This window comes from Phasianus colchicus, chromosome 30 (assembly GCF_987193195.1).
Source record: "Phasianus colchicus chromosome 30, bPhaCol1.hap1.1, whole genome shotgun sequence".
Lineage (NCBI taxonomy): Eukaryota > Metazoa > Chordata > Aves > Galliformes > Phasianidae > Phasianus > Phasianus colchicus.
The window spans coordinates 1,794,604-1,819,318 of NC_143465.1; the positions used below are offsets into that span (position 1 = coordinate 1,794,604).

Here is a 24,715-nt window from a genome sequence, read left to right on the forward strand (position 1 = left end):
ACATCCCCAACCCAGCCCAGGAGGCGGGACACCTGTGGGGCTGTGCTGGGTGTGGGGCAGCACTGGGGATTAATAAAGAAAAACCAACAGCCAGCAGTGAGGGGGAAAGAGGTAAATTTAATACTGAAATGGTGGTTAACAGTCTCCAGCCAGCTGTGTGCCCAGATCTGGCACTTCAGCCCCCCTCCCCCCCCCCCCCCCAGTAGCCAGGAGGGGAAGAATTCCTTAACACCCCTCAGTGCCTTCATTAACTGTGTGCTGCCCCGCTCCTTGCAGGCCCCACAGCACCAACCCCAGCAGGAAGGGGGGGGGGGGCGCGCACTGGGGGCAACTGGCAGTGAGGAGGGGGCTGCGGCAGCTAGCCAGGCTCAGACAGAGGAAGCTGCAGCTCCATGCTGGGGACGTGACCCCTACAGCACCCCATGCACCACTAAGAACCCCTCACTTGTCAGAGTCAGGAGGGGGCTGCTCAGCAGCCATGCGGCTGACCCGCTCCAGCACAGCCTGGGGGCAGACGGGGGGCACAGCCTGTGCCAGCGGGCTCTCTTCCACCAGGCTGTTCATCGGGGTGGGTGGAGGAGCCACCTCCTCCTCCAGCCCCGCCGTGGTGCCCGGCCTACCCCCCAGAGCAGCCCGGAGGATGGGCAGCACCTTCTTCCTGGAGGCCAGTGTGTTGCCCTGCGCGTAGGCACTGATGCAGGGCCAGGGGCTGGGCAGGGCCTGCAGCTGCAGTGCCGGGGTTGTGGCCTCCTCCAGCGCACGGCACACCTGGAGGGGACAGAAGGCAGCCTCTTTGGTGCAGCTCTGACACCCCCAGCCCTGAACTGGGGGGCTTCTAAGGACAAAACACCCTGCTCTGTACACCCTCGTGCTGGCTCACCATGCTCCGCAGGGCCTCGTGCTGGCTGTACACCGCCAGCTGCCGCTTGGGCTCATAGCGCTCATTAAAGGAAACCGTCATGGCCACCAGCACAGAGTAGCCACGAGCTTGGCAGAACGTTTCCAGGTCCTCCAGCAAACCAGGGCGGCGCAGGAAGAGCTGGAGGAGGAGGTTGGTGTCACACATCACACCGTGCTGGGCCTCAGCCTCCCTCGCTGAGCCTCACCTCTATGTCCATGTAGATGCCGCTGGTGGCGAGGACTTGTTCATCACTGGAGACGGTTTTGAGGTCCTTCCGCAGCATCTGCTCCGTTGTCAGCCCTGGGAAGGGAGAGGGGCTGAACATGAGCACCACAGACACATCCCAGCGCCCAGCACAGGGCCGCCAAGCCTCCAGCACCAGACCTGAGACGTCAAACTTGGCTGCCTGCAGTGCTCCGTAGATGCTGTCATGGGGCGGCAACTCCGGGAAGCGCGACTCGAGCAGGGAGACGCAGAGCACATCGCGGGGCGTCACTTTGCCGGCGGCGGGGCTCAGGTTCACGCTGTCCAGCAGGATGGTGCCTGCGGGGACCGGGGCTGTTGGCACACGGGAACAGAGCCCCACACTGGCGAAGCAGAGCCCGACCGGCAGCCTCACCATGCAGCAGCGCGGCTGTGGTCTGGTCCAGCACGCCCGGGGGGCCCTGGGCGATCCGTTCTGTCACCAGCGTGGCGCAGGAGCCCACAAGCTCCACCGTGAGCTGGCAGCTGGGTGCCCATTCCCGCTCCAGCGGCCGGTGGTCCAGCACATCCACCACAGCCTCCTCCAGGGCTGCGTCGGCGCTGGCGGGTGAGATGGGGACAGTGAGAGCCTTGGCACAGCCCCAGCATGCCCCAACCATGCACCACTGTCAGCAGAGACCCCTCTGCTCCTCTCCTCCTGCCTTAAAAGCACCCTGGAAGCACAAAGGTTTTACCCACCCTGGGTGGAAATCCGACCCCTTCACTATAGAGAGAAGGAAGCGGTGTGTCACAGCCACATCCCACCCCGGTGCTCACCTGGGCAGGACATGGTGATCCACCAACGTCAGTGAGAGCAGCCCAGCCCTGTGCAGCCCAGCCAGGTCGATCTCATCACGGAAAATGAGTGAGGAGTCCGGAATGCTGTGCTCCCGCAGCAGGAACGTCGTCTCCGTGCGGAGAGCGAAGTCGGCGCGTGGGATGTTCAGCACCGGGATGAAGGCGGCTCTGGGTGGCACAGAGGTCTGCATGGGGGGAGATCAGCACCTGGTGAGGCGTCCCCTGAGCCCCCAGGTTGCCCAGCAGCACGCAGGCAGCCTCACCTTTGCCAGGAAATAGGCCAGGGCCAGGGCAGACACGGTGGAGTCCAGATCGCAGGCTTCATTGCCCATCACCACGTGCACCTCCTGGCGACGCTGGATGTGCTCCTGCCAAAGAGTGAGATGTCAGCCCTGTTGGGACACATCTGCCCCCCAAAAGCCCCTGAAGGGCACAACTGGGTGCATACGGAGCCATTTGTAGCCTCACAGAGCAGCACCCTCAGGAGCAGCTCGCAGGGATGGGCAAACCAAGCGAGAAACCCAGGTAGGGCTGCTCTGCGGCTTGAAAGCCTCACGTTAACAGCACACGTGTGAGAAATTGGGAGAGGAGAAACCCAAACAGGTCACACAGCACTGCAGCAGTGGGAATTGAGATCCCCCACTCACCCAGGGATGCAGCACCCGTGGGAGATGGAGGACCCACTGTGGAGTCTTATTAGTTTAACCTCAGACCAAAGTGAGTTTTCTGGATGTGGTGAAAAGCAGACGGAACTTTCAGCCCCAGCTGCTGCCTCCATTCACCCAGCTAGCAGACACTGTCGGTGTGGTGCTCTGACCCCCAAAATGCCCCTTTCAGCCCAGGCAACAGCAGGGACCCCACTGTCACCCCACAGATCCTCTGTCCCAAATCCCTCCCCTCAGCACAGCACACAACGCTCCAGGGAGACGCCCTGCCTGCAGACTTTTCTCCAGTGACAAATACTTCACAGCATAACCCAGATTCCTGTATTTATTCCACTGAAGAAGTAAACAGCCGCAGGCTGAACCTGGTGCCTGTGCCATTCACTGCAGGTCCCCCCACCTGCCAAAAGCCCCAAAGGAGAGGATGGGTGGCTGGGGGGACCCCTGCCCCACGTGTGCTGTGCCTCCAGGGCCGGAGTGGGGGAACTCCATGGAGAAGTGCAGGTCACAATGCTGTCACCTCCAGCCCCTGGGGTTGCGTGGGGGGGAATATGGGCCCTCCTGCAGAGGTAATGGGGGCTCTCACCCCCCGCACCCTCCCCGTGTCCCCCCGTCCGTGTGCTGCTCTTCTCCCTGCACCCCACACAGCGCAGTCTGTGGGATTTGCCCACCCCCGTCCCCACGAGTCCCTCTTTCCACACCCTCCGCATCCCTGCGGTTTTCCCGTGTCCCCAACCCCACACCCCTTCTATGCCCACCCCCACGTATCCCCTTCTACCCGCTGTCCCGCACCCCCCCGCCCCCGCGTCTCCCAACCCCGCAGCCCTTATCCCGGCCATACCTGCAGGGCCGCCCGCCGCCCCTCCAAGAACCGCTCCATGACGGCGGCGACCACCGCCCGGCCCAGACCCCCAACCCGCGCCACGGCCCGGTACGGCCCGGCACGGCCCTGAGGGTGGGGCGTCGGCACCGCGCGGGCTGCCGGGAGAGGCGGAGCGGCTCCGGGGAGGGGGGACACCCGGAGCTCCTCAAGCCCGGTCCGGGGGCTGTTGGGCCTAAGCCCGAGGTGTAGGCCGCAGGCGCTTTCCATAGGCCGCAGGCGTAGGCCCGGCCCATAGGCCTCAGGTGTAGCCGCAGGCACTGCCCGTGTAGGCCGCAGGCGTAGGCCCGGCCCGGCCCGTAGGCCTCAGGTGTAGGCCTCAGGTGTAGGCCGCAGGCACTGCCCGTAGGCCGCAGGCACTGCCCGTAGGCCGCAGGCACTGCCCGTAGGCCGCAGGCACTGCCCGTAGGCCGCAAGTGTAGGCCCGGTCCGCAGGCCTCAGGCGCTGCCCGTAGGCCACAGGTGTAGGTCACAGGCCCCGGGTGTAGGCCGCAGGTGTAGGCCCGGCCCGTAGGCCGCTCTCTGCCGGCCTTCCCCCGCCTTAAGGTGAACCGGCGGCCGGAGGAAGGCGGCTCGGGGCCCGGCCCCGCCATGTGGTTTTTTATTTGCCGCTTTCTCCTCCCCCCGCCCTTTCCTCCTCCGCCCTAAGTCCGTCCTCCCGGCGTAGGCCTGGCGGTGTGCGGGCCGCGCCTCTGCGCTGAGGGGAAGGAGGGGGAAAAAGGGGGAAAAAGAAGGAAAAACGGCGGCGGCGGCGGCGACAGCGAGGTGAGGGGCGGGGCGGGGAGGACCGGGGGGCGCGGGTGGCAAAGCGGGCGGTTCTTTGTGCTGGGAGGAATCCCGGCAGGTGCCGGGGGTTCAAACCGTGATGTGAAATATCGGCCGATACAATTAATGACAGCAGAGTAATTAGAGCTGATGGAATAAATAGTTCGCGTTGGGAGGGGGGGGGGGGGGGCTGCGGGCATCGCTCAGCCCTTCGGCACTGAGCTCCAAACTGCAGCGCGTTGTGGGGGTCGGGATCCAAACTCATTGAACGTGGAGGTTTCCCCCGCCCCACTCCTCTCCAAAGGGAACCTTCTGCTGTTCGGGGCCCGCTGCTAAAGATGTGTCTGCATTTCTGAACGTCACTGCCTGCTGTGGGCCGTTCCCGTGTGGCACTGCTGGATTTTGGGGGAACGCTGAGCTCCCAACTCACATCCAGCTCCTCTGAAGCTCCCAGCTGAAGCTGGGAAGCTTCTCAGCTCCGTTTATCCACGCTTGGAAAATCCTTCCTCCCCCCATGCTGTGCCTGCGGTGGGCAGGGAGAGTTCTTTGCGTGGCCGGGCTGCTGGCTGTGTCCCTTCCCCACTCTGGGGGAGCAGCTGGCAAATCTCGGGCGCTGCTCTGTGCAGGAAATCCTAAAAGACTTAAAAATCCTGAAGGATTTCCTGTTTGAAAGCCAGCCTAACCAGTGGGTCCGGTCTGGGGCTTCCTGCTGGCGCCTGTTTGCAGCAGCCTTCCCCCCCTACAGAGCAGCTTTGGAAAAGTACCCGTGAGAGGAGCTCGGGCTGTAGAGCCCACAACCAGGTGAGGCAGCTCTGCAGGCTTTCAGACCTGTTTGTCCTGCTGCTGCCATGGGATGCTGCCCTGAGCTTCCTGCAGGGCTGTCCCAGCTGGGGCTGCACTGTGGGGTCTCCTGGGAGTCTGGGTGTTGCATTTCCCAGCAAGGAGATTTATTCCTCTGCAGCACCAGCAGCACACGTTTATTCTTTCCTCACCTCCCCACTGTGACTGCAGGATGCTGTGGTGGTGTTTGTGTGCAGAAAGGTGCCTGCGTGTGGCAGGGGGGTTGGAGATTCATGATCCTTGAGGTCCCTTCCAACCCTGGCAATTCTGTGATTCTGTGCAGGGCAGCAGCACAGGGATGACTTGATGGCCTCCATCCAGCAGAGCACTTCAACACATGCTTCACTTTGGGCACTGCACTCCTTCTTTGAGACCACTCTGCTGCTGTTTGGGGTGTGTTTAAGTGCTTCCCTGGCTCCAGGCCTGAATTCTTCTTTGTTTTCGTGCTGTGGGATGAGCACATTCACAGGGCTGTTTTTCTGCTTCCTACCTCTGAAGCGCTGCAGCGTCACGCTGGGCTGCAGTTCCCATCCCAGCAGTGGGGAATGCTGAGCTCTACCTTCATAGCTCCGAGCTTTCAGCTTGCTTTTGGGCACTGTGAACCCATTTGCTTCCCTTGTGGGTCTTCCTTTCCAAGAACACTGCGCTCCTTGGGCTCCTGGGGGAGCAAGGAGGACGGTCTCATTATAAAGCTGCCAGGTTGTGGTGTGTTTATTGCCATAACACCCAGGGAAGGCAGGATCTGACTGCACTGTTTTGGTCCAAACCCAGCGAAGCCGCCCTCTCCCTGCACAGCTGTTTCCAGTCCTGCAGCTGGTTTGATTTAAAGCTGCCAGGACCCTCCGAATCTGCAGAGCCCTTCAGCCCAAGGATGAGTTTGTGGGGTCAGTGCCTTCGTGGCGTGTGCCTGAGCTTGTGGGCCACTGCTGGGAGAGGGGGGAGGGAAGGGCTGCTGTCAGAGCTGAGCAGTGCCAGGAGGGTGAGCCAGGGACAGGCTGACGTGGGAGGATGACTCAGAGCCACGCTGAGGGAAGGGCTGTGGGTTGCAGCGTCCTGCTGTCTGCTCACCCCGTGTTAGAAGTGAATTGGGCTGAGCTGTGACAGCACAGGGATGTGGCAGGGAGCGGCTGCTTGGCATCACCTCAGAAAGGAACCCCTTTTGGGAGCAGAGCTCCTGCTTGTCAGATCTTACACCTGAGTGTTTGGGTTTCTGTGCGTTTCGGAGGATTTTGCCTCATCTTTGGGTGCGTTTTGACTTCTGGATCCCCGGTGGGTGGGGGAGGCACGGAGCCAGCACCCTGTGAGGTGCTCTCCAAAACTCCCCCTGCTTCTTTCCTTGGAAGTTTCCCATTCAGCCCCGCCTGGAGTGGGAGCAGATGTGCAAAGATGGTGCAGTGTGGGGGTCCCTGACCCCACTGCTGCTGTGGGGGGCAGCAGGGCTGTGAGGAAGCACTTCCACTGCGCTGTGCATCACCATGGAGTGCACTGCGAGGATGCTCAGCCTTTCCTCTTCACCATTCATTCACTTCCTCTGTGCTCCAACAGCACGGCCTGCACCTTCCCTGTGTGGGGCAGGCTGCCACACCTGAATGGCACAACCCTCATACGGTGAAGCAGGAGACACACACACCAAATATGATGCTGCAAGTGCTCAGTTTATTGCACAGATGACTTGCTTTGTGTTCCCTTCTTGCGTCTGTAGTGCAATGATTGGTTCTAAATGAAATGAATAACACACTGGTTTAATAAAAATCACCATGTATGATCTAGTTATCCCTCATTGGTCACCATATCCTTTCTGTGTTCTGCAAGAGTGTGAGTAAGCATAGAGGTTGTGCAGATATGGCTTAACAAGCTCAGCCAGGCTCACAGCCATAATAGGCCCCTCATTGTTGGGCCAAGATTCCCTTATGCCCCAACACCTCGTAGTTTCTCCACATCTCCCCCTTTTTATTATTATTTAAAGGGACCATATGAATATGGAGTCCCAGACAGTGGGATTCCTTTTTCTATGAAGAGCAGAGACGTACTGTGCGTAATCACGCCTTGTAAAGCAACAAGGAATACAAATGAGAAGACACAAAAACACAATTAACAGCACAATACCATATTTAACCAGGTCCTGTAGCCATCCATCCAGATCCAAGCTTCTGGGGAATTCCACGCCATGCCTGGTTGCCACAGATCAAAAAAATAGCCAGGGGGTATTGGATGTCCCCCATGATCTTCTGTTGATATGGATCGACATGGCAAGATACTGCATCCAGTAACATTCTGGGCTGTTGGACCAAAAAAAAAACCCAAAAAATCATTCCATGAAGTAACAACTAACTGCCAGGCACCCCCAAATGTTGTACATCCCATCCTGCTTACACATCCATCATCTCAGTCATCTGATAACAATCCATACATACAAATATCCTGCCATGACGATGGGGGTACTGACCCTAACAAATGCAATTCTTGTGGTGGCAGCCTTGAGATATTCCAGAGATTCTTTATCAAATACCTCTGTTCCATTGGTGAATTGTAGTTAGGTAGCTTGGTAATGACAGCCAAATAATTTAATTTCCCTACCTCCACCGTGACATTTGAGATGTTGGCCCATATAATTGCCTCATATATAACAGTTCACTGGAAGGGACAGTTCAAGGTGATGTGTATTATTTTCTAGCTTGCCACTGATAGCTTGTATGGCTTCTTGTGCTTCTTTTGTTAGTTTGTGAGGCTTGCTTATCGTTTTAGCATCCCTCAATAAAGCAAACAATGGTTCTAACATAATATTATTAATGCTGATGCAATTCCGAATCCACTGCAGACCCCCTCCCAGTTTCATGACATCCTGTACTGTTTTGATATTAACCCTAATCTGCACCTTTTGTGGTTGAAACGTCTCCCCAGTTGCTTTATAGCCCAGGTACAAGAAAGGTTCCATCCACTCTACCTTTTCTGGAGCTGTTACTAAACCCTAAATGGGTGCGAGATGGATTGTAGCTCTTCTACCATTCCCTCTTCAATTATCCGTTGTGATGCAATAATAACATCATCCATGTAATGGTAAATAATGTCCTCTGGATGAGTTTTCCTAACTGACTGTAAAGCCTGGTCAACCATTGGGGGTGAATTTATCATTCCCTGTGGGAGCACAACCCAGTGATATCGCTTTTTTGCTATTGTTCACCCTGCAAAAGAGAACTTCTCATAATCGTTAGGATGTAAAGGAATGGTGAAAAAGCAATCTTTACCAACAGCTGCCAATTTCCAGGTAGCATATTCGGACTAGGCAATCCCAATTGTAATGACCCCATCTCTTTCATTACAGCGTTCATCATTCATTGCAGCATTTCATTACAGATCGTGAAGCAAACACCATTTTCCTAATTTCTTTTTGTTTGTATCCCAAGAGAAAAGAGGGTTGTAAATGTCCTTTAGCTACATGTTCTACTAATTTTGATAGCTCAGTAACTATAAATTCTGGTAGTGGCCAGAACAGGCTGTTCTGTAACCCATTCCAATTGTACACAGGGTTACCTTCGAGAATGGCTGCTGCTAAAAAGGTGTAATCATTGATACCCCCCACTACCATAAGATTTCCCTGCTGATAATGACATACAGTGCAGGAAGAACATAAGGCTGCCTTATTAAGGCAGAGAGGTTCTTTTGAAGGCCAACCAAAGTAAGCAGAACTTGGCTCTGCCGAGTGCTTGATCGACCCCCAATACTATAATGTGAGCTGCAGCTGGTTTTGTTGGCCAATAAAGTGGCCATACAGAATCAGGAACTATGGCCACATCTGCACCGGTGCCTAAAAGAGCTTCTATCTTTTTATTATGACTGCTAATACAAATCTTTCTTAGAGGCTTCTTTTGTGTTATTTGTTCCACAAAGGCTGCTGTCAGCCCAGTGGAGCCAGCAGATCCCCTGTATGTCACGCCTGGTTTCAGAACATTGGCCTTAAAGGGAATCAATTCCCTTTAATTCACTCCCCAGCTTTTTTGGGGGGAAGAAGACGTGCACCATAAGATATATTTTCCCATCTAATCAGTGTCTACTACTCCTGGGACAACCAATATCCCTGCTGTGCTTGCAGATAACCTCCCAATGACAGGAATGCTCAGACCCTGCCCCAATGGCCCGGAACAATCAGATGCAACTAAATGCACAGCAATATCATCTATTTGGATGAGTTGTCCTACAGCCAAATCGACTCCTGCAGATCCTTTGGTTCCAGTAGCTCAGTCAAGCAGGCAACCAGTCCTCTGCAGGGCTTTTGTCATGAACCCCCATTCCACCCCCCTTGGGATGGGGATTTGTGTTTCCCTGTTTGCGAGAGTCTCAGGCTCATCACTTTTTGCTTGATGCCCTGGCTTATTCCATTGGAAACATGGGCCAGATGCCAGCCTGCATGGTTTATGGGGACATTGCTTTTTAAAATGCCCAGGCTGTCCAAAAATATAGCAGCAAAGGCACCCCCATCATATCTTTTAATACAGTTGCTAACACATCAGCTTGTGCTCTAGCTTTAACTTTCTCCATGGTCAACACCATACAAGCCTCAATAATAGCAGTAAGGGAAGCATCTCGACCCAGGGAAGCTATAATCTGCTGACACTGGGAATTTGCATTAATCACCACTAAATCCTTTAAAACTGCATCTTTGGCCTCGGCTGTCAAATTTGGCGACGCATCAATCGCTTCCTTCAGGCAATCAATAAATTGCATAAAGGATTCTCCACGCTTCTGCTTGATGTCGACATACGACGGGTGCTGGGTCCCTAAAGGCTGCTAGTGCCAAATCTTGTGCCTGCTGAATCACTGCTGGTGGCATCAAAGCTTGAGCCAGACCCACAGTCCAATTCCCCCAACCTACCAGCATATCCCTATTAGCCACTATGGGAATCCCCATCCCGTAACTCAAGATCCTGTAATAGAGCTGCATCTGCCTTTCTGAGAAAAGTAAATAGGCAGTAGGTGGCAATACCAGCTCCATTAGCTGACAGTACCAAAACCTGACCTTTAAAAACAGCTGTAGCCATCTGCATTACCAGCTTATTATCCATTCTGTATTGCATTACTAACAGTTTTCCAATCAAAAGGGGTCCACTGTACCTGACTCTGTGGGTTCACCGTTGCTGGTAGAGCAGTAAAAGATTTTGGTAACATCACTCCTTCTAGAAGAGCATCCTTCATTACCCCTTTCCATCTCTGTCCCGGATCAAAGCCATCCGGATCAGGTGGAAATAAATCTGGCTCCTGCTCTGATCAAAGGACTTTTTGTTTTCCCTCCTTAACCACCAACACAGCTTTCCTAAATCCTTTCCCTCAGCCTTCAAATCCTCCCCTATTGCACCCTTTCCTTTCTGAAGCCCTTCACCTTTTCCTTCCTTCTTTTCTGCTTCCAAAAAACGTGTTAGCAAGTGTTCAGCTTCCTCCCCCCACCGATTCCATTCCCGATATGCAGCCACTTCCAGCATCTCATCATCCCTCACTCATTGCACCACCCACCGAAGCTGCCTGTCTCTCAAAGGCCCATCTTTCCCTTCAGATGACCCTCATTGCTGCTCTACAGACACACCACCCTCCCTTTGCCATTCTTCCCCCCGGACCACGACACCCAACACCGATAAGCTGCTCTTCCAAACTGGTCAACCCAGGCAACACGGCTTCAGATATTGCTGCTGAATGGTCCTAGAATCCTTTTTAGGATTGAGATCCTGCATCTTTTGTTCCCGTAGCGAGGTGTGAAGTTCACAAAACGTAGCTGACTCCTCATCCAACGAATAGGTGAGAGATGGAGGCAACGGAGGAAGGATGTGGGAGGAGGACAAATCGACATCCATCTTATCCTCTGCTGGATGCACGGCCGCTGCATTTGGAGGCAGCTCAGGGAGCACTAGGAGGGGACAAGAGACTTGCTCCTGTGACCAGAAGCCTATAGAATCAACAGGGCAGGCCAGCAGGGGCTTTGCCAACATCAAAGCTCCCTGCAATGCCTCTTTGATAGCAGCATCACCCTTAACATCATCAACTGTGGGTGCCGATAACCGCGCTTCCTTATTATTAACGGCCACGGACTCTGAAAGCTCCTGTCTGATGTTCATCCAATGTCTCACATCAAACAGGTCAGCAGAAGATTGCCCTTGTGCTGGGCGAAACGAAGCAGCAAGACCAGCTCCAGCTGCTTGATAAGATGCCCGATTTGTGTAGAAAAAGAGACCAAATGTTGTACAGCTGCCCTCTCCGAAGCGGATGCTGTTTGACCCACGCTGCCCATGAGTTACTGCATGCAAAACTTGTCCACCACAAAGATGCCAGACTTACCTGCATGCTGGACAGCTGCATCACCAAATCACATCGAGGCACCACATGCAAATGGCACAACCCTCCTACGGTGAAGCAGGAGACACACACACACCAATATGATGCTGCGAGTGCTCAGTTTATTGCGCAGATGACTTGCTTTGTGTTCCCTTCTTGCAATGATTGGTTCTAAATGAAATGAATAACACACTGATTGGTTTAATAAAAATCACCATATATGGGCCAGTTACCCCTCATTGGTCCCCATATCCCTTCCGTGTTACACAAGAGTGTGACTAAGCATAGAGGTTGCGCAGATACGGCTTAACAAACTCATCCAGGCTCACAGCCATAATAGGCCCCTCATCATCGGGCCAAGATTCCCTTATGCCCCAACACCTCGTAGTTTCTCCACAGCAGGCAACGCCTGTTTTGCTCTGCATTTATCCACCGCAGCCCTTCCTGCAGCCCCTCCAGGTTGGAAACAACAGCACTGCCAAAGCGCCCAACTCAGCACTGGGCGAGGGAGGGGGAAGGAGAAGGATTAAGGCGTAATGGGATCTGTCAGTGACTCAGCCCAGGTGTGAGCCTCAGCAGAGCCGTCCGGCCCCACGGGGAGAGGCAACAGTGGGGAAAATGGGGATGGATGGGGGGAAAGTAGGGATGGATGGGGGTGGGGGGCGGCCGGAGCTCTGCGTGGAGCCTCACTGAGACCCAGCGCAGCTCGGGGCTGTGGGTCTGGGTAATGCTGTACCTCTGGGTTCAGGGACACAGCAGAGCTGCTCCGTTGGTGACGTTGCTTCATCCAACTTGTTTCCTTTTTGGTCTCTGTGCAGGAGAGGCTGTGGGAGGAACACCAGCATGGGCAGAGCTGCAGGTGGAGAAATGCGAACTGCGCCAGCACCGCGACGGAGCAGCCCTGTTCTGTTTGTGTAACTCCAGGATTTGGCTGTGGTGATCATCCGACGGGGACAGCAGCGGATAAACACCTTCAAGGACACCTTTGTCTGCTGTTCTGTGGCTCTGGGCTGGGCTGACAGCAGAATAAGGGTGTGGGTGGAACGCTTCAGCCCTCAGCTTGGCTCTGGTGGCTCTGACACCCCTCACTCCTTGCTGGTGGGGGGCACAGAGGGCACACGCTGCTGTGCTGGCTTTCTTGGAGCTGCCAACAGCTGGAATGTGGATGCACACACAGAGGCAGAGCTGGGAGAGCACTGCCTGTCATCCACAGTGAGCAGCTGAGTGGAGCAGGAGGAGGTTGTGAGGACATCCCAGTGCCCAGCACTGCCATCCAGCAGCGCCCTGCAGGCTGAGCATCCCCTGGAAGGGCCTTTTAGATCTGCTGTGCAGTTTGGTGTCTCAGATCGGTGCTCCTTTGGATTGTTTCAGTTATTTTGAAGTGACAGTCAGTGCCTGGTGAGGGAGTTGGGTTCCTACATGTGTTTTTTTATGGAGTATCCGGACTTTGCATCCTAAGAAAGTGGAGGTTGGGACCGAAGCAGGACAGAACTGAGTGCTCTGCTGGGGAGCATCCATCCCATCAGAGGATCCTCGGGACCACACAGCACTGCTGTCAGATGCTCTGAGCTGCCAGGATGGAGCTGCAGTCTGAGCTGGGGGGGATGCTCAGCACCACAGGGGATGATGACCAATGCCCAAAGAGCAGCCCTGAGCCCTGCCAGCTGCCACAGGACACAGGAGGGTCCGAAGAAGGGGGGGATGTTCCATCTGCCAGCGGGCACAGCCCTGCACTGCAGGAGGAGGTGCCCCATCCCAGCACCACAGATCCTGCTGTGCACCAGGATCCCGCTGAGCACCAGGAGAGCAGAAGCCAAAATGCCCAGGAAGAACTGCCCACCCCCAGGGAGGTCGATGCATCTCCCCAGGCAGCAGCTGAGCCCCCCAGCACCCGCTCCCCCAGCCGTGAGCCTGAACCCGATTTCTACTGTGTGAAGTGGATCACGTGGAAGGGAGAACGGACTCCCATCATCACCCAGAGTGAGAATGGGCCCTGCCCGCTGCTGGCCATCATGAACATCCTCTTCTTGCAGTGGAAGGTGAGCAGCAGGGGGCCATGAGGTCAGTCACATTTGCTCCACAGAACCCCAATAGGGTTCAGGGTTCAGGGGGGGGCAGCTGGGGGTTGTGAGGTAACATGGTGAGAAGGAAAAGGAGAGTGAAGGCGTCTCAGCCTGCTGCTTCATCCAGCTTGGTCTGTGCTGCCAAGTTGGGAGGCTTACAGCACTGGGGGGCTCTTCTGACCACCCCCCTCCCCATCCAATGTGCTTCCAGGTGAAGCTGCCCCCGCAGAAGGAGGTGGTGACATCGGATGAGCTGATGGCACATCTGGGTGAGTGGGAGTTGGGGGGGGGGAGAGCAGTGCTGTCACTGTGGGTTCCTGGGCTGGGTGTGAGGCAGTGGTTCCCATCTGCCACCCATTGGCTCATTGCTGCCCATGGGGTCTGTCTTCCCACCACGCTCCCTGTGCACAGCTTCTGAGGGATATTCCCTCTGGGTGCAGAGGAGGAGGGGGATGTGGGACCCAGACCCTTTCTTTTGGGGAGGGTTGGTCGGGAAGAGGAGGAACAGGCAGGGGAGGGATTCCCAACGTGGGGCTGAGCTGCGCTGGGCTCCGTGCACCACTGGGAGCCCTGGAGTGACCGTTCTGCACTGCATCCAAGGGGACTGCATCCTGTCCATCAAACCCCAGGAAAAGTCGGAGGGGCTGCAGCTGAATTTCCAGCAGGTGGGCAGTGAGGTGGGACGGGGGCCACCCACCCATTTTACCTCTATGCACGACGTGAGGACAGCAGAGTGCCTCACATCTCCCAGCTCTGAGCACAACCATTGCACAGTGCTGGGCGGTGGGCTCCTCCTGAGCAGGACCTGATGCTGCTCACTCCCTCCCAGAACGTCAATGACACCATGATGGTGCTGCCCAAGCTCTCCACGGGTCTGGATGTGAACGTTCGCTTCACGGGCGTCTCCGATTTCGAGTACACCCCAGAGTGCATCGTCTTCGACCTCCTCAACGTCCCTCTGTACCACGGCTGGCTGGTGGACCCACAGGTGGGTGCTGGGGGTGGGCTCTCTCTGGGGGCACTGATGACCCCGAGGGATGCAGCAGTGTGTGGCTGAGCTCCCTGGGTTGGGGCAGGACATGGCAGCCGCCCCCCCCTCGGTGTGATTTTTCCCATCCTTATCATTTCCTACACATTTTCCCCTCCCCTCCCATTGCAGAGCCCCGAGGTGGTGCGAGCCGTGGGCAAACTGAGCTACAACCAACTAGTGGAGAAGATCATCACCTGCAAACACTCCGGTGACCCCAACCTGGTGACTGAAGGTGGGAGTTGTGCTGGGGGGTTCAGGGCCGCCCTGACCCTGCTCTCACATCCCCCCCCCCACCCCCAGGGCTGATTGCTGAGCAGTTCCTGGAGTCCACAGCCTCCCAGCTCACTTACCACGGGCTGTGCGAGCTGACGGCTGCCGTGAAGGAGGAGGAGCTGAGCGTCTTCTTCCGCAACAACCACTTCAGCACTATGATAAAGCACAAGGTGTGGTGTGACCCAGTGCTGATCCCTGCCCTGCTGCCCTGCAGGGCCAGTTCCTGAACAGCACAGCCTGGGCACGGCCCTGCAGGGCTGAACACAGATGGAGGGTGACTTTATATGGGGATGGGACCAGGGAGAGGGGTTTAAGTTGAAAGAGGAGAGGTTGGGAAGGTGGTTGGAGGGAATTCCTCACTTCTGGGGGCAGTGTGGGTGCCCCCATGGATGGGGCCAGCACAGCCTGAGTTGCTGGGGGGCAGCCAGCATGCGGAATGGGAGGAGGCTGTGAGTCCCCACCACGATTCTGAGTCTCTCTGTCCCCCTCCCCTGTCCCCAGGGCCACCTGTACTTGCTGGTGACAGACCAGGGCTTCCTGCAGGAGGAGCGCGTGGTGTGGGAGAGCCTTCACAATGTGGATGGTGACAGCTGCTTCTGTGACACGCAGTTCCACCTCAGCCATGCCCTGGGCAAAGAGGCAGCCGCTCCGGAGCAGAGCCAGCTGGACCAGGTGAGGGGTCACAAGGGGAAGGGAGCCCCCCCAGTAGGATGGATGCCCCCCAGCACTGCGCCCACCCCTCTCTGTGCTTCCCTCCATGCCCAGGACTATATGATGGCCCTATCCCTGCAGCAACAGCAGGGCCAGGGCCCCTCGGTGCTCAGCGACCTGGAGCTGGCACGGCAGCTGCAGCAGGAGGAGTACCAGCAGCAGCAGCAGCAGCAGCAGCAGCGGCCACCTCCGGCCTCCCCGCAGGTATCAGGGTCCCCTCTTTGTGCTCCTCTGCTCCGTCCTCCCCCCGTCCCCATCCCTGCTGTCTGTCTGTAGGGCCGAGCGCAGCAGGGCGGCCGCCCGACGCCGGAGCGGAGACAGAGGCACAAACAGAACTCAGACTGCACCCTCCTGTAGCTGACCCCCCTGGGACCCCCCCCAGGATCCCCCCATCCTGCAGGGACCCTCTGCAGATCCTGGGGATGATGTGGTGTGAGATGTGGGGGTTGGGGGGGTCCCCTCTTTGCACAGTGCTGGGACCCGTCCCTGTTTTTCCAGTGGCCTTAACGTGGGGGTGAGGAACCCGTGGGAGCAGGGTTCCTCCCATGCCCCCCTCTGCTATGGACCCTCAGGAGTGGGGGGGCCGCGTGGGGAGGAGATGCGTGCCCCCTCCCACAGCATTGCCTTAGCCAATAAAGGACTTTGCCCGTTGCAGTTGGTGCTATTGGGGATGGAGGGGTGGTGTGGGGTCAGCTATAGGGGCTGGAGGGAGGGATGGGGTTGGTGAGGGCTGTGTTGGGGTCAGGGGGGAGCGTGGGGGGAGCACAGGAGTGGCTATAGGGGGGTAGGAGCCCTGGGGCTGTCTGTATGGACAGAGGAGGGGGTGGAGGTGACATGGGGGATGCAGGGGTGGCTGTAGGGGCTGTATGTGGGAGATGGGGGGGGGTTTGGGGGGTGCAGAGGTGTCCAAAGAGGGAGGAGCGGGGTGTCTAGAGGGATATATAGAGGGGGTGCGGGGGGGGACCCTAAGGACCACAGGGGCTGCGAGAGGGGGCACGTGGGTTCCTATAGGGACGTGGGGGTCCCGGGGGGGGGGTTGTTGAGGGGCTGCGTGGGGTGGGTGGGATGCCTATAGCGGCACTGAGGGGAGGGCTGGCGGGGAAAGCAGGGGCTGCGCCCCCACCCCACCCCGTTAAGGACCGCCCATAGGGCGTGCGGTCCCGGGGCCACGCGTGAGCCCCGCGCGCTCCCCTCCCGTTAAGCCCCGCCCCCACCCGTTAAGCCACGCCCCCCCTCCCGGCATCGCCCGCGGCGACGAATCTGAGGCCACGCCCACCCCGCCTCCCCAAGCCACGCCCACTCCCCGGGCTGTGTGTATGTGCGTGTGGGGGGGGGGGGGGGGGGGAACCCGGCACGCTCCAGGCCACGCCCACCTCCCCCACAAAACCCCGCCCCTCCATCAGGCCACGCCCACATCTCCACAAAAAAGCTCCGCCCTGCGCCTCGGGTCCGCCCGGCGGCGGCGTTGGCGGTGACGTCACTGCCGCCCTCTGCGGGGCGCGGGGGGGGCGGCGGCGGCGGCGGGCGGCGCTGAGCGGCGCTGAGGCGGCGGAGTGAGTGGGGCGGGGGGGGGTCAGTGAGGGGGGGGGGGGGGGGGGGAGGTGGGAGCGGCGCGGTCTCGCGGTCCGGCCGCCATTTTGGCAGCCCCTTCATCCACCCCCCCCCCCCTTCCCCACTCTGGGCTCGGAGATCCGGAAGGCCGCGGTAGGCCGGGGTGGGACCGGAGCTGGGGGGGCTTTGGAACGGAGAACGGGAACCGAAGGGGTGGGTTGGGGGTGGGGGGGGGGGCGGTTCGGTTCGGTTCGGTGCCCCCAAGGTAAAACCAACGGGCGGCTGTTGAGCGCTGCCCGCCCCGCCGCTTCGAAAGGCCGCTGTGGGCCGCGGGGATCCGGGCGGTGAACGGAACGGGCGGGTTAATGATCGCACGGCGCCGGGCAAAGGGCGGCGCGGAGCGGGACGGAACGCGGGGATCCGCCGTGACCACGAAAGTGGGGGGGGGGTTGGGGGGTTTTGGGGACGTTTGGAAGCATTGGGGCCCTTTGGGGGGCATTGGGGCCCATTGGGGGCTTTTGGGGCATTGGGGTTTTTTGGGGTCATTGGAGGCTTTGGGGGTCTTTGGGGGCATTGGGGCCATTTGGAAGCATTGGGGGCTTTTGGGGCATTGGGGTTTTTTGGGGTCATTGGAGGCTTTGGGGGCATTGGGGCCATTTGGAAGCATTGGGGGCTTTTGGGGCATTGGGGTTTTTTGGGGGGCTTTGGGTCATTGGGGTCATTGGAGGCTTTGGGGCTCTTAGGGGCATTAGGGCCCATTGGGGGCTTTGGGGGCCTTTGGGGCATTGGGGCCATTTGGAAGCATTGGGGGCTTTGGGGGCCTTTGGGGCATTGGGGTTTTTTGGGGGACTCTGGGTCATTGGGGCCCTTTGGGATGATTGGAGGCTTTGGGGGTCTTTGGGGCATTGGGGCCATTTGGAAGCATTGGGGACTTTAGGAGCATTAGGGCCCATTGGGGGCTTTGGGGGCCTTTGGGGCATTGGGTTTTTTTGGGGGGCTCTGGGTCATTGGGGTCTTGGAGGCTTTGGGGCTCTTAGGGGCATTGGGGCCATTTGGAAGCATTGGAAGCATTGGGGACTTTGGGGGCATTAGGGCCCATTGGGGGCTTTGGGGGCCTTTGGGGCATTGGTGTCCCTTGGGGCCCTTTAGGGTCATTGGGGCCCATTAGGGGCTTTGGGGCTTTTAGGGGCATTAGGGCCCATTGGGGCTTTGGGGGCCTTTGGGGCATTGGGGTTTTTTGGGGGGCTCTGGGGTCATTGGGGTCATTGGAGGCTTTGGGGCTCTTAGGGGCATTGGGGCCATTTGGAAGCATTGGGGGCTTTGGGGGCCTTTGGGGCATTGGTGTCCCTTGGGGCCCATTGGGGGCTTTGGGGCTTTTAGGGGCATTGGGGGCTTTGGGGGCCTTTGGGGCATTGGTGTCCCTTGGGGCCCATTAGGGGCTTTGGGGCTTTTAGGGGCATTAGGGCCAATTGGGGACTTTGGGGGCATTAGGGGGCATTGGGGTTTTTTGGGGGGCTCTGGGTCATTGGGGCCCTTTGGGGTCATTGGAGGCTTTGAGGGCATTAGGGCTCTTAGGGGCTTTGGGGCCCTTTGGGGGCTTTGGGGCTCTTAGGGGCATTGGGGCCATTTGGAAGCATTGGGGGCTTTGGGGACTTTGAGGGCATTAGGGCCCTTTGGGGTCATTGGGGCTCACTGGGGGCTTTTAGGGGCATTAGGGGCCATTTGGAAGCATTGGGGGCTTTGGGGGCCTTTGGGCATTGGTGTCCCTTGGGGGGCTCTGGGGCATTGGGGCCCATTGGGGGCATTGGGGCCATTTGGAAGCATTGGGGGCTTTGGGGACTTTGAGGGCTTTGGGGCCCTTTGGGGCTCTGGGGCATTAGGGCCCATTGGGGGCTTTGGGGGCCTTGGGGAGCTCTGGGGTCATTGGGGCTCACTGGGGGCTTTGGGGCTTTTAGGGGTCTTTGGGGCCATTTGGAAGCATTGGGGCCCACTGGGGGCTTTGGGGTTTTTTGGGGGGCTCTGGGTCATTGGGGTCATTGGAGGCTTTGGGGCTCTTAGGGGCATTAGGGCCAATTGGGGACTTTGGGGGCCTTTGGGGCATTGGGGTTTTTTGGGGGGCTCTGGGTCATTGGGGTCATTGGAGGCTTTGGGGCTCTTAGGGGCATTGGGGCCATTTGGAAGCATTGGGGACTTTGGGGGCATTAGGGCCCATTGGGGGCTTTGGGGGCCTTTGGGGCATTGGTGTCCCTTGGGGCCCTTTAGGGTCATTGGGGCCCATTGGGGGCTTTGGGGGTCTTTGGGGCATTGGGGCCATTTGAAAGCATTGGGGCCCACTGGGGCCTTTGGGGGCATTGGGGCCCTTTGGGGCATTGGGGTTTTTTTGGGGGCTCTGGGGCGTTGGGGCCCTTTGGGGTCATTGGGCCCATTGGGGGCTTTGGGGCTCTTAGGGGCATTAGGGCCCATTGGGGACTTTGGGGGTCTTTGGGGCATTGGGGGCTTTGGGGACTTTGAGGGCATTAGGGCTCTTAGGGGCATTAGGGCCCTTTGGGGGCCTTTGGGGTATTGGTGTCCCTTGGGGGGATCTGGGGTCATTGGGGCCCTTTGGGGTCATTGGAGGCTTTGGGGCTCTTAGGGGCATTGGGGCCCATTGGGGACTTTGGGGGCATTAGGGCCCACTGGGGCTTTGGGGGCCTTTGGGGCATTAGGGCCCATTGGGGACTTTGGGGGTCTTTGGGGCATTGGGGCCATTTGGAAGCATTGGGGCCCATTCGGGGCTTTGGGGCTTTTAGGGGCATTGGGGCCATTTGGAAGCATTGGGGGCTTTGGGGTCATTGGGGCCCATTGGGGGCTTTGGGGCTTTTAGGGGCATTAGGGCCAATTGGGGTCTTTGGGGGCATTGGGGCCCATTGGGGGCTTTGGGGGCCTTTGGGACATTGGTGTCCCTTGGGGGGCTCTGGGTCATTGGGACCCTTTGGGGTCACTGAGGCCCACTGGGGGCTTTGGGGCTCTTAGGGGCATTAGGGCCCATTGGGGATCTTTGGGGGGCATTGGGACCCATTGGGTCCTTGGGGCCCTTTGGAGGTACTAGGATCATTTGGGGCATTGGGGCTTTTGGGGACATTGGGGCTCTTTGTGGACTTGGGGGTGCATTGGTGTCTCTTGGGGCCCATTGGGGGCATTGGGATCTTTTGGAAGCATTGGGGCCCCCATTGGGGGCATTAGGGCCCATTGGAAGCATTGGGACTCTTAGGGGCATTGGGGCCATTTGGGGGCATTGGGGGCCTTTGGGGAATTTGGGGGGGCATTGGTGGGCATTGAGGCCCATTGGAGGCATTGGGGCTGTTTGGAAGCATTGGGAGCCTTTGGGGAGGCTTTGAGACATTGGGCCCCATTGGGGGCATTGGGGCCCTTTGGTGGGGCTTTTAGGGTCATTGGGGCCTTTTGGAGGCATTGGGGCCCTTTGGGGCCATTGGAGCCATTTGTAAGCATTAGGGCCCACTGGGGGCATTGAGACTCTTTGGGAGCACTGGGGGGCATTTGTGCCCTTTGGGGACACTGGGGCCATTTGTAAGCATTCGGACCCTTTGGGGGCATTGGGGTCCTTTGGGTTCCCTGGGGCTCATTCCCATTCTGGGTGCCATTTCTCCTTGGTGGCCCTGTGGGCTCTTTGGCTCTGTGGTTTTGTGCCCTATGAGGGGTGGGTTTCCCCCCTCTCACCCCTCCATCCTACAGGATGTTCCGGACGCTGTGCAGTTATTTCTGGTGGGAGCGGCTCTGGCTGCCTGCAAACCTCACCTGGGCTGATTTGGAGGACCGTGATGGGCGCGTTTACGCCAAAGCCTCCGACCTCTACATCACCATCCCCATGGCCTTCCTCTTCCTCATCGTGCGGCACCTTTTCGAGACGTGAGTGACCACTGGGAAACCTCCACCCCCCACCCCAAACCTCCACCCCCCACCCCTGGCTCAGCCCCGTCCCCACTCTGGGAGCTGTCACCCATAGGTGGGCTTTTAGGCTGTGTCATCTCGGAGGTCTTCTCCAAGCTCTTGGTTCTGTGGCTCTGCACCCCTCAGGCTCAGCTCTGTGTCTCAGTATGGGCTGGGATTGGTGGTCCCACCTTTGGGTGGGGGGTCTCTGCCCGCCCGCAGCCCCCACCGCAGCGTTGGGGATTCTGTGTGTCCACCCCACACAGCTGTGGCTTTGTGCATCCCCCGCATCTGAGCTGCAGTTTGTTGGGCAAACAATGGGGCACAGCCTGAGGTTGGGAACAAACAGGGCTTTGTTGGGAATGGGGGAGAAGGAGCTGCTCTGCATCGCCATGCGGGGCTGACACCCAACCTGGGGCCACGGGGGGGGGTGGGCAGCCCCATAGCGCCCACCCTGCTATCTGGGGTGCTTTGGGGGGGTGTCAGCCCGCAGTCACGGGGCTGAGGGTCCATCTGTCCGTCTGTAGATACGTGGCCACCCCACTGGCCGGGCTGCTGGGTGTGAAGGAACGCGTCCGACTGAGAGCCACCCCAAATGCAGTGCTGGAGAAATTCTACGCCGCCACCTCCAGGCAGCCCAAACAGGTGAGGGGGGACCCCAGAGAGGCTGAGGGGGCGGTGGGGATGGGGGACAACACGGTGCTGACTTTAACCCCCCCTTTTCTTCCCCTCCATCCCTAGGCTGATGTGGAAATGCTGTCGAGGAAGAGCGGCTGCTCCGTGCGCCAGGTGGAGCGTTGGTTCCGCCGCCGCCGCAACCAGGACCGACCCAGCCTGCTCAAGAAGTTCCGAGAGGCAAGGTGAGCCCGGCCTGGGGTCCCATCCTGCTGCATTGAAGGTGGAGGTGCCCTGGGTGGTGCAGCTCCTTCTCTGCCCCCCCCTGGGAGGGTGTAATCTGGGAGGTGTGTGTGGGGGGTCCGTCCTCGTCCCTCCATCCCCCAGCTGCGCCCCTGAGCACGGTCTGCTTCCTTTTTCCAGTTGGCGATTCACGTTTTACCTTCTTGCTTTCATTGCTGGCATGGCTGTCATAGTGGATGTGAGTAGTGCCCCCCTCACCGCCGTGCCTGGTGCCCCCCTGCCCTCCCCCATTAATGCTTTTCTCTGTCTCTCTCCCCCCATCCCACAGAAGCCGTGGTTCTACGACCTCCGGGAGGTGTGGAAGGGGTACCCCATCCAGGTGAGCCCCATTCCTACCCCTGTGGGGCTGCCCTCCATTGGATCCCCATGCTTCTGGGGGGGTCCCCTCCATCCCCACCCCTGTGGGGCTGCCCCCCATCGGATCCTGGTGCTTCTGGGTGGGTCCCCTCCATCCCCACAGGGTGGTCAATTGGTCGATGCTTGCTGAGGGGGAGTTGATGGAATCCCTGAGCCCCCCCTCCAACTCATCCTTGGCTTTCAGAGCATCCTGCCCTCCCAGTATTGGTACTACATGATCGAACTCTCCTTCTATTGGTCGCTGCTCTTCAGCATCGCTTCTGATGTCAAACGCAAGGTGGGGCCCCCTGACCCCCTCCCCCCTCCCTCCCTGGGGTTTCCAGGTCACTTTTGGGGCAGTGGAAGGATGGGAAGGGGTTTGGATGAGGGGAGCAGCAGGAATGGGGGGATCAGGGCTCCTTGTGCTATACAGGATTTCAAGGAGCAAATCATCCACCACGTGGCCACCATCATCCTCATCAGCTTCTCCTGGTTTGCCAACTATGTCCGTGCTGGGACGCTCATCATGGCCCTGCACGACTCCTCTGATTACCTACTGGAGGTATGGGCCCCCCCTTCTGCCCCCCACCCACCCGTGGGGCTGTGCCCTCTCCCCTCATCCCCCCCAAACTCCCTCCCACAGTCAGCCAAAATGTTCAACTACGCCAACTGGAGGAACACCTGTAACAACATCTTCATCGTCTTCGCTGCCGTCTTCATCATCACCCGTTTGGTCATCCTGCCCTTCTGGTGAGCGTTGGGGGCTGAGCCTGGGGAGGGGGGGGACACCCAGCACCCAGCAGTGGTGGTGGGGGTCTGTAATGGAGCTCCTTTCCCTCCCCAGGATCATGCACTGCACTGTGGTTTACCCCCTGGAGCTCTACCCAGCCTTCTTTGGCTACTACTTCTTCAATGCCATGATGGGGGTGCTGCAGCTGCTGCACATCTTCTGGGCCTTCCTCATCATCCGCATGGCACACAAGTTCATAACTGGAAAGGTAAGGGGGGTGGGGGGGTCACAGCCCAGGTCCTGGGGGGGTCTCACAGCGCCCATCCTGGAAGAGTTGCAGTCCTGGTTCTGGGGGTCTCACAGCCCAAATCTTGGGAGTGTTTATAGGCCTGGTTGTGAGGTGGGGGGTAATGGCCTCATGGAGTTCAGGGTGAAGGGGGGGTGTGCAGGATCACCCTGGGAGCGAGGTGGAGGCTGCAGATTGGAGTCCAGAATTGGATGCTGGGCTGCAGTGGAAGCTCAAAGTGCTGGAGTGACCCTGGGGGGGGGAGGGGAAGGGAGGGGGGAAGAAAGAAAACCAGAGCGCTGGGGATGGGAGAAACTGAAGCCTGGGAGAAAACAGCACCTGAGTGACTGCTGCCCCCAATTTCCCCCTCCCAGGTGGTGGAGGATGAGAGGAGCGACCGGGAGGAGACAGACAACTCTGAGGAAGAAGAGGAGGTGATGAAGAACGGCCCCCTGTCCAACGGCCACCCCCCCCTCCTTAACAACAACCACCGCAAGAACGACTGAGCGCCTCTCCCTGTGGCCAGGGGGGGGGTCATACAGTGCCAGGGGTCTCCATCCCCTCCATCCTCCCCCCTCCCTGCTCCAGCAGAGCAAATCGGGACCCCAGAGAGTCCCTCTGCCCCCCCCCTCAGCCCCCTCTGGGACCGCAGCTCTGGGGAGGGGGGAGGATGTGGAAAGCAGCATGGCTGCTCCTCCATCTCACCCCCCCCAATCCTCTTTGCCTTTCACCCACTGCCTTAAAGGGGTCCGAGGCGGCTCCTGCCCTCAGTGCCCCAAAACCCCCCCTTATATTCCCCCCCCCATTGATGCCAGTGCTGCGGGAGGAGGGTCTGGGGGGTGGGAAGGTGACCCCCAAAGCCGAGTGGATGAAGTCGTGCTGGGATTTGGGCCAACACGGAGCTGTGGGGTCAGCGCTGCTGCATCCTCCTCCCTCCATTCCTCTGTCAGTGGGGCTCAGCTGTGCCCCCCCCCCCCAGATCCCTTCTGTGGGCCAGAGGGGGCCAACGAGCAGTGATTCTGTTTCTATTTATTGGGGGGGGGGGGGGAGGAGGGCAGGCAGAGGGGGCTCTGCCTCCTGCAATGAAGGGAGGAGATGGGGGGCAAAGTGGGGGGGGGGGGGGAAGGACCATTAACCACCGCCATCAGACCAAAATGTGTCATTTTGTTTTTGGTTTTGTTTTTGGTTGTTTTTTTTTTTTTTTCTTTTTTAAAGGTTAAAATCTATTAATAAAGTTTAAAAAAAAAAATAAATAACCAACTAATAATGATAAGCTTTGGTTAAATACATAAATAACAAAAGGGATGGGGGGGGGGGAGGGAGTTGGGGGTCACTGCATTGTGTGAATGTTGGGTGTAGAAAACCCCATTTTATTGCTTTGTAACAACAAGAATTCTTTACATCTCATAATGAGGGGTGGCTGCTTCCTCTCTCAGCCCTATAACTGATGTTTATTATCACCCCCTCCATCCCTACCTCCCCC

The 24,715-nt window shown here is 58.4% G+C and overlaps 3 protein-coding genes and 1 long non-coding RNA gene across 5 annotated transcripts; 2 read left to right on the forward strand and 2 right to left on the reverse strand.

The window, feature by feature from the left end:
- Positions 1–180: 180 nt before the first annotated feature.
- On the reverse strand, positions 181–3,850 carry PRUNE1 (prune exopolyphosphatase 1). The gene is made up of 8 exons (XM_031608158.2): positions 3,446–3,850; positions 2,206–2,310; positions 1,922–2,127; positions 1,521–1,705; positions 1,286–1,444; positions 1,107–1,201; positions 881–1,039; positions 181–768 (listed from the first exon to the last, which is right to left on the reverse strand). The coding sequence occupies exons 1-8, from the start codon at positions 3,692–3,694 to the stop codon at positions 442–444; spliced, it is 1,485 nt and encodes a 494-aa protein (XP_031464018.1). The 5' UTR covers positions 3,695–3,850; the 3' UTR covers positions 181–441.
- Positions 3,851–4,102: 252 nt separating this feature from the next.
- Positions 4,103–16,138, forward strand: MINDY1 (MINDY lysine 48 deubiquitinase 1). Its single transcript, XM_031608159.2, has 10 exons — positions 4,103–4,249; positions 12,226–13,446; positions 13,682–13,739; positions 14,071–14,135; positions 14,300–14,458; positions 14,630–14,732; positions 14,801–14,943; positions 15,275–15,445; positions 15,539–15,688; positions 15,761–16,138. The coding sequence occupies exons 2-10, from the start codon at positions 12,985–12,987 to the stop codon at positions 15,839–15,841; spliced, it is 1,392 nt and encodes a 463-aa protein (XP_031464019.2). The 5' UTR covers positions 4,103–4,249; positions 12,226–12,984; the 3' UTR covers positions 15,842–16,138.
- LOC149914326 (uncharacterized) lies at positions 6,726–11,578 on the reverse strand. Its single transcript, XR_016460567.1, has 3 exons — positions 11,411–11,578; positions 7,196–7,368; positions 6,726–6,805 (listed from the first exon to the last, which is right to left on the reverse strand). It is a non-coding gene; the product is annotated as an uncharacterized LOC149914326 (long non-coding RNA).
- Positions 16,139–16,929: 791 nt separating the features above from the next.
- Positions 16,930–24,332, forward strand: CERS2 (ceramide synthase 2). 2 transcript variants are annotated; one of them, XM_090127316.1, is made up of 11 exons: positions 16,930–17,037; positions 20,768–20,941; positions 21,490–21,607; positions 21,704–21,822; positions 22,001–22,058; positions 22,149–22,199; positions 22,422–22,514; positions 22,650–22,778; positions 22,860–22,966; positions 23,061–23,214; positions 23,607–24,332. In XM_090127316.1, the coding sequence occupies exons 2-11, from the start codon at positions 20,769–20,771 to the stop codon at positions 23,736–23,738; spliced, it is 1,134 nt and encodes a 377-aa protein (XP_089983442.1). In that variant the 5' UTR covers positions 16,930–17,037; position 20,768; the 3' UTR covers positions 23,739–24,332. The 2 variants fall into 2 exon arrangements, with proteins under 2 accessions (XP_089983442.1, XP_089983443.1); XM_090127317.1 differs by lacking the exon at positions 16,930–17,037 and adding an exon at positions 17,116–17,188.
- The last annotated feature ends 383 nt before the right edge of the window (positions 24,333–24,715 follow it).

What these genes read in the sequence shown, in the direction of transcription:
- PRUNE1 (XM_031608158.2), bottom strand. Translation starts at nt 3,694, where the DNA reads ATGGAAAGCGCCTGCGGCCTACACCTCGGGCTTAGGCCCAACAGCCCC. An exon ending in GATCACCATGTCCTGCCCAG is followed by an intron (nt 1,706 to 1,921) that starts GTGAGCACCGGG and finishes CTCACCCGCCAG; the next exon opens with CGCCGACGCAGCCCTGGAGG. An exon ending in CACAGCCGCGCTGCTGCATG is followed by an intron (nt 1,445 to 1,520) that starts GTGAGGCTGCCG and finishes CGGTCCCCGCAG; the next exon opens with GCACCATCCTGCTGGACAGC.
- MINDY1 (XM_031608159.2), top strand. Translation starts at nt 12,985, where the DNA reads ATGGAGCTGCAGTCTGAGCTGGGGGGGATGCTCAGCACCACAGGGGAT. An exon ending in TGCAGCTGAATTTCCAGCAG is followed by an intron (nt 14,136 to 14,299) that starts GTGGGCAGTGAG and finishes ACTCCCTCCCAG; the next exon opens with AACGTCAATGACACCATGAT. An exon ending in CACCTCCGGCCTCCCCGCAG is followed by an intron (nt 15,689 to 15,760) that starts GTATCAGGGTCC and finishes GTCTGTCTGTAG; the next exon opens with GGCCGAGCGCAGCAGGGCGG.
- CERS2 (XM_090127316.1), top strand. Translation starts at nt 20,769, where the DNA reads ATGTTCCGGACGCTGTGCAGTTATTTCTGGTGGGAGCGGCTCTGGCTG. An exon ending in CCTCCAGGCAGCCCAAACAG is followed by an intron (nt 21,608 to 21,703) that starts GTGAGGGGGGAC and finishes CTCCATCCCTAG; the next exon opens with GCTGATGTGGAAATGCTGTC. An exon ending in GGAAGGGGTACCCCATCCAG is followed by an intron (nt 22,200 to 22,421) that starts GTGAGCCCCATT and finishes CTTGGCTTTCAG; the next exon opens with AGCATCCTGCCCTCCCAGTA.